This window comes from Petromyzon marinus, chromosome 51, assembly GCF_048934315.1.
Source record: "Petromyzon marinus isolate PM22_M1 ecotype Great Lakes invasive population chromosome 51, UKy_Petmar_22M1.pri1.0, whole genome shotgun sequence".
Classification (NCBI taxonomy): domain Eukaryota; kingdom Metazoa; phylum Chordata; class Hyperoartia; order Petromyzontiformes; family Petromyzontidae; genus Petromyzon; species Petromyzon marinus.
This window is the reverse complement of record NC_133717.1, coordinates 8,156,310-8,163,993: the sequence shown is the minus strand read 5'-3', so window position 1 is coordinate 8,163,993 and position 7,684 is coordinate 8,156,310. Positions and strand designations below refer to the sequence as shown.

Sequence of the window (7,684 nt, the reverse complement as noted above, 5' to 3'; positions counted from 1 at the left end):
TTTTGTTTTGTAAATATGGGGCGTGCCGCAAGCATTCCCGGATCGGCGTTCGGGGACCGTTGCGGCTACAATTCGGCACTGCGGGACGCATCGCGGCATGTGCTATATAACAAAGACAAAGATCCCCCGTATAGCCTTATATTGTTGGGGCAAGTGCTGTTAGCGAGCACCTATGAGGGCCGGAACGGCACACGAGGAGGGGGGGGGGGGGGTGGTCAGCACCACGTCCGGCCAGCCGTTGTCTCACCATTGGCGGTGTTTACACACCGCACCAGGTACACATTTGAGGCTGAGTCGCCCTACAGGGAGGCCCGGGACCAGTTGAGTTAATCGTCACCGGTGTTGGCCGTGAACGGAAATCGAACTCGGATCGCCGGGTTCCTAGGGCAGCGCATTGTATATAAACGCACACGGACACGCGCCGCTGAGAAAGTTTAAAACGTTGGCTTCCACCATTGCTACCACCTGGTGTTTTCACTTTCACTGGGACGTGTGCGGTGGTTCCCGATTTTTTTCGGAGGGATTGGAGGGAACGTGTCGCGTGTATTTTAAGAGCCGCGCGCTGGGCTGGATGTGTTTAAAAAAAATGTTGTTCGTCTTTGTAGAAATAAAAGACCAAAAAAAATTAAATCCATCGCGTCTGCCGCTCATCAGGCGTGGAGCGGCTTCGAAGTTTGTTTGAGCGACGTGAAAAAATAACCTTGGACGAGAGTGTTCTCCATTGTGCTTTTGTTTTAACTTTAGTCGGCACGGCCTGCGAATCGAACCCCGGCTCGCCGGGCTCACGGCGTGGAGCGTGAGACACTCCATCCAGCAGTTAGATGAACACGGAAGTGCTGTGAGAGTGCATTCGCGGTTGTACACAACGTAAACAAAGCCGTTGGACGGATGTATGGAGGATGTGTGTTACGCGAACGGTCCAATCTACAGCCACCATCACCACTTCCCTTTAACACAGACGCCACGACTACTGAACTGTAGAAATCCGTGGAAGCTCCCCCCCCATGCAACCCAAACTATGGATCCATATCGTGAACCCATAGAGATACGCAAGCCATACACTAAACACACTGCTCGCCAACAACAGCATTTGTGCCATACGTTGGCTGTTTTGACTCTCTCCGTGTGTAAACGGTTCGTGTGTATTTGTGGGCATTAGTAGTACACAATGATGGGTACACTAAGACTAGGATCCCCCGTATAGCCTTAACAGACTGAAGGCCGGCACGGTACACCACGCCGGACCGCCTTTGTCTCCAGTGGCGATGTTTACACACCGCACCAGATACTCATTTCAGGCCGAGTTGACCTAGGGGATGCTCAGGACCGGTTCAAATAATGGTCACTGGTGTTGGCCGTGAGCGGGAATCGAACCCGGGTCGCCAGGTTTATAGCGCAGCGCGCTAACCGCTACACTACCGCTCCCCACACGCACACACTCGCACAGAAAGTCTAGAGCGCATGGACGCACTGGGCACCTGGATTCTCGCTCGATTCAGGAATTCCCGGCCTGGGTGGATTTCCAGGAACCCCTTTGCTCGATTCCAGGCAGCCCTTCTCGTACCCAAGAACCTCCTCCACCTTCCTGCTTCAGCTGGACCCTATTTACATAACTTACTCATTCATCCATCACACGACACGCCTGATGATGATGATGATGCTGATTATGATAACCCCAATTAGAAAATGCCATAAAGCCGGCCGATTTGTTTGACTGTGTGTGGCTTCGTCTTGTGGGGGGGGGGGGGTGGGGGAGTGCAAGAGCCTGGACTCGTTGTTCAAGGTCCTGGATACCCGAAGGGCGACGGACCCCAACATCTTCAGGGGCGGGTCAACGTGCTCGTCGGCTACGCCAAGCTCGCCATATACAGGGCGAGGAAGGTGGCCCTGGAGGGGCAACGTCCGGCCAACAGCCTGGGCATCTTCCGCGCTCTGGTCGGAGCCAGGGAGTGTGGGCCGGAGTTCCGCCGTGCGCGGCTGACCCACGCCGTGCCGGCCTTCAAGGAGCAGTGGGCGCTGGAGGAGGCCGTGTGCTCGGTGGCAGATGACGGTAGAGAGCTCTGTGCATGCAGATTGTGAGCTACCCGTCGGAGGCCGTTTGACTGTGAGGAGGGCTGCGTGCAGATGCAGCACTTGTCGTAGTTAAAAAAAAGCGAGAGCGACATCGAGTAGGAAGAGAGGGGGTAGAGAGAGAGAGGTGGGGGGCAGAGAGGGGGGTAGAGAGAGAGGGAAGGGGTAAGGAGAGCAGTGCGAGAAATATTTTGTTAAATCTTTCATTTAAAAAGGTGGGGGGGGGGGGGGTTTACATAAAGCAAAGCATAAAAAAACAAAAAAAACGAAATGATGAACGAAGCAAAGTGCCGACTACACCGAGCATCTTCTTGTTTCCCCTGATCGTAAAAAAAGAGAGAGAGAGGGGGGGGGTGGGAGGGGACGACTTAGAGAGAGAGGGGGGGATGGGAGGGGACGACTCGGAGAGAGGGGGGGTGGGTGTATCATAGTGCGTTAAAAAGTGTACTGTGTAGTGTAGTATGTACGTAATGACCCATGCACGATATACTTTCACACATTTATAAATGACCTCACGTGTCCCCCTGGGACATCGCCACGCACCCACAGAAGAGGGTCCGCCTCGCAACCCCCCTCCCCCGCCCCTCCCCCGCCCCTCCCCAATTGAGAACCACCGCTCTATCCCCACATAGCCCGGACAGGTGGAATCCCCGCTGTTTGTTGGCCTCCTAGTGGCGAGCCAGGCCCCACGGCTCCTCCTCGACGCCGCAGCGGGGAACGAGGTGGGGAGCCTCGCCCCATCGGTGCGGTGATCGCACGCGCGCGCCAGCTCTGTGCTGAACTCCGCTGCGCAAACTTGACGGCGAGCCGCCTGCGGAGATCGCCAGGCAACGGCGCGTGAACGTGGATCGTTGTGGAAATGTTTCACCGCGATGATGTTTAAATAGGATATTTAGGGTGCTTAGATACATGTTTTAGACACTTATACGGGACGATCGTTTTTAATGGAGGGGGAGGGGTGGGGAGGAGGAAAAACCGCAAAATGCACTGTAACGCGATACCAAATGTCATGTTTATAGCTTCTCCAGGTGGTCTACAGAGATCGGAGGCAGCGCATTCATCGTTATATTGTAGCACATTCTCAGAGGTGTGAAAACATGTTTCTCAGCACCCTGTATATATATGTATAAAAAAGCATAACTTATAATAATAATGCATTTTATTTGTGAGCGCTTTTCTGAATACTCAAAGACACTTTACATAAAATCATAAAAGCAGCAAAAAACAACATCAAATGGTAAAAACACGAAAAACACGTAAAACTTAGCTAAACATTAAAAGCAATTTAAAAAAAAAGTGAGTGTTAGTCAATGATTTGAACGCTGGAAGGTCGGTGCAGTCACGGAATAATAATACAATGCGAATACGCCTCGCTGCTGTCTGTTTTCCGAGACTCGCTTGAATAGGAGCGCCCCGGCTCAATGAGCGAGTTGTCCTCGACAAATAAACCTCTGACCCCTCGGCTAGAGAATATATCCAGGCTACCGCCACTACTAACCAACGACTCGACATGCGGCGTGGCTCGGAAATTATTGCATCACCAGAAGTTCCACACGAAAAGGTGGGGGGTCGGTAATGAACGCGACAGTGTCATGAATTAACGCGTGAGAAATTCACCCGGCCAAGCCGAACTCGATCATTACCAGACACGGCTAGCAGCGGTGGCGAGTGATATCCGAACCGCTCCTGACTCACCGGCCCAATGCGATCCCGGCACCACCACTGCAATTGAAAAATGCAAACGGGAGGAGCCGCGGCGCAGCGATTAGCACGCTACGCTATCAATGCGACTCCAGCCATCCGGGGTTTGCTCCCAGGTCACGGCTAAGCGTGGGTGGTGAGTGATTATCACTAACTTGCACTAACTAGCGTGGTGAAGTATGGTCAACCCCCCCCCCCCCCCTTTACGGATACGTCATGGGGGGAGGCCTTCATCCAGGAGTGGATACATGTTACGTAAGTTGACTGGTGAGTGATGCTCTACTGCCCTCTGCTGTAATTAACAAAGCTCAACGTAAATCGCTCTCTTCCCACATCTGTGGTCTCCACGTGCAAATAAAATTGGGTACCACTTATCTTTTGCACGTCTCACCGCCTCGTGTTAAGGGCACACAGTGGTGTTGACGGATTTGTCGAGATTTCGTTTTGTCGGCACTCACAGAGGCAACACGTAAATCGTTCGCTCCACCACGCGCGGTTTGCCGATGCCTCGCCGCTGCAGAGGGCGCTGTGGTTAAACAGAACGGAGAGCGAACACAGCCCTCCCTCTAACCCCACCCACACGAGCCCACCCGTCTATAGCCCTCCCTCTAACCCCACCCACACGAGCCCACCCATCTACAGCCCTCCCTCTAACCCCACCCACACTAGCCAACCCATCTATAGCCCTCCCTCTAACCCCACCACACTAGCCCACCCATCCATAGCCCTACCTCTAACCCCACCCACACTAGACAACCCATCTATAGCCCTACCTCTAACCCCACCTCACTAGACAACCCATCTATAGCCCTCCCTATAACCCCACCACACTAGACAACCGATCTGTAGCCCTCCCTCTAACCCCACCACACTAGACAACCCGTCTATAGCCCTCCCTCTAACCCCACCCACACTAGCCCACCCATCTGTAGCCCTCCCTGTAACCCCACCACACTAGCCCACCCATCTGTAGCCCTCCCTCTAACCCCACCACAGTAGCCAACCCATCTATAGCCCTACCTCTAACCCCACCACAGTAGCCAACCCATCTATAGCCCTCCCTCTAACCCCACTTCACTAGCCCACCCATCTATAGCCCTCCCTCTAACCCCACCACACGAGCCCACCCATCTATAGCCATCCCTCTAACCCCACCTCACTAGCCCACCCATCTATAGCCCTACCTCTAACCCCACCCACACTAGCCAACCCATCTATAGCCCTACCTCTAACCCCACCCACACTAGCCAACCCATCTATAGCCCTACCTCTAACCCCACCCACACTAGCCAACCCATCTATAGCCCTACCTCTAACCCCACCCACACTAGCCAACCCATCTGTAGCCCTAACCGACATCATCATTATCCACCGCTCGATGAAGGTGCTGTAAGCAACCACCTATTAAGGTCATTTATCAGGCGAATTGTTGCATCACAGGATGTGTGGCGACGAGATTGGGAAGGACGTTGATCCAGCAGTGGATCGATCATGGCTGCGGATGATTACGACCATATCCTTGAATCCACAAAGCCAAAGGTGCAGCCATATAGCCTGCATGGAGTGCTGGGGTAAGTACTATTAAAGTCATACCTCCTAATGCACAAAGACAAAGCTGCGCCACATAGCCCACGTGCACTCATGGGGCAAGTGCTGTTAAGGCCGTAACCCCCAAAACACACAGGAGCACTCTAAATTCTCCCAATCACACACGTGCGCGGTTCTCGTGCGTTCGCTGTCATCACGCGGAGCTCAAAGTCCCCCCCGCCCCACCCCGCGACGTTTCGTCTATTGGAGGGATGAGCAAACACAGCAGTTGCAGGCGCTTGCGAAGCCGTCCACACCGAGACCACGCACTCACCACGCTACAGCTCACAATAACAAGCTCACCCACCCACTCATTCGCTCACCCACCCGCTCGCCCACTCATTCGCTCACCCAATCGGTCACCCACTCATTCGCTCGTCCACCTGCTCGCCCACTTATTCGCTCGTCCACCCGCTCGCACACTCATTCGCTCACCCAATCGGTCACCCACTCGTCCACTCGCCCACTAATTCGCTCACCCAGCCACTCACCCACTCAGTCGCTCACCCACTCACTCACCCACCGGCTCGACCAATCACCCACCCGCTCTCTCACCCGCACCCACTCGCTCGTTCACTCATTCAGGGTGGCATCAGCTTCGGAGCGTCACGTGTGTGGGGGTTTATTTTTTCCACATTCGTCTGATTTATGGGCCCAGGAGGAGCCGCCTGGCCGCTCGTTAATCATTGACGAGGACACCGAGACGAGGGGTTGTACGTGGAGCGAACCTCTTTACAGACAAACAGCATGCGAGCGTCGTGACGTCAATGATAAGGTGGGGGGGGGAGGAGGGGCGGGGGCTACAGCTGTCTGGGCTGGGGGGCCGCCTCGGGCGTGGGGGAAGAAGGAGCCGTACCCCGGGCTCTGCTGGGAGACGGCGGTACAGTAAAGTGCGGGCGAATGTCATCCGTCCCTTCCGGTGTGGGATCGAGCGTTGCCCCCTCGCACGCGTGGGCTTTGCTCCGGGTGTGCCTCCGGTCGCCTCGCCGCAGCGCGCGCAAGTGCAAAACTGCGCTCGTGAATTGGCCAAAAACATCTTCACCTGTTAAGCCCGTCCATGCGCGTCGTGGATCGAGCGACGTTGCGTGATGCGGTTTGCACGAATGGCGCAACTGTGTACAGTCAATGTTATGACTGTTTATTATCGTGAATATGATTGTCATTAAGATGGTAGGAGGAAGGCAGGCGTATACGATCAGGATGGAATAGAGAGAGATGTGAGAGATGGAGGTGGTAGGAGGGAGGTCGTCGGGGGGTTCTAGGGGGGATGGAGGGAGGAGTGATGGAGAGGAGGATGGAGGGAGGGGAGGAGTGAGATAGGGTGGAGTGAGGGAGTGTGGTAGAACAAAGGGCAGTGTGGGGGAGGAAGGTGAGGATGGAGAGAGAAGGTGGGGAACGGGGAGGAGGGAAGGGAGGGAGGAGTGATGGAGAGGAGGATGGAGGGATGCGATGGGAGCTTCAGAATCACTTTGCCAGGCATCGCGCCGCGTGCATCTCATGCGGCGCACAGCGAGCTCGTCAGCGGTTTCCGTTTCGTGTCCACGTCTTCAACAACAAATCTTGTTGACAATTGAGTTAAATTCTACAACAACACCATCATCATCACTACCGCCGCTTGTGCGTCAACCACAATCCACCTCTCTTGAGTCGAGACACCACTCGCGATAGCGACGTCAGGGCGAATTCGTGAACACCATCAGGAGGCACATCATGAACCACCTGTAGCATCATCTATCTCCCATGAAGTAGAACCCACTGTCCGCAAAAGTAGTCTTGTATAGGATCCCTTTCCTCGCAGGGCAGTGCTATTGACGAATGCGTTCAATCATCACTTCGTTTGTGCCTCTGCTGTTGCACCACTGCCAACTCAGCACCACCACCATCACCACCGCCAGCATCGACGGCGAATTTTCCTGAGCTTCGCGGAGTGCTCGAAAGCTCGCTCACTCTCATCCGTACGCCACGTGGGTGCGCATCCAACGACGTTCACTCACTCGTTCATTCACTCGTTCACTCACTCGTTCGCTCACTCGTTCGTTCACTCACTCACTCACCCCCTCATCCTCCCAACCGACTCCCCGAACCGTGCCCAAGATCGGGCGACATGAAGATGCCTTCGAAGAGGCGACGAGGTGAGGACCTGGTGACCCGTCAAGATGATGACGAGGATGAGGCGGCGATTGAAGACGACGACGATGACGATGAAGAGGAGGAGGATGACGAGGAGGTATCGCGCCTGGCTTCTGGAAAAGCACCCGGCTACCAGAATTGCATTAAGTCCGGTAGGTTTATCTTCGCGTCTGCGCTGTCTGTTGAACTTCTTTCG

General features: G+C 54.7%; 1 protein-coding gene across 1 annotated transcript in view; it reads left to right on the top strand.

Moving 5' to 3' along the window:
- The first annotated feature begins 6,180 nt into the window (after window positions 1–6,180).
- LOC116953318 (uncharacterized) overlaps window positions 6,181–7,684 on the top strand; it is a 43,419-nt gene continuing 41,915 nt past the window's right edge. The window contains exon 1 of the mRNA XM_076074939.1: window positions 6,181–7,640. Within this exon, the coding sequence (XP_075931054.1) occupies window positions 7,463–7,640 (178 nt within the window). The 5' untranslated portion in view covers window positions 6,181–7,462. The remainder of the gene's footprint in view (window positions 7,641–7,684) is intronic.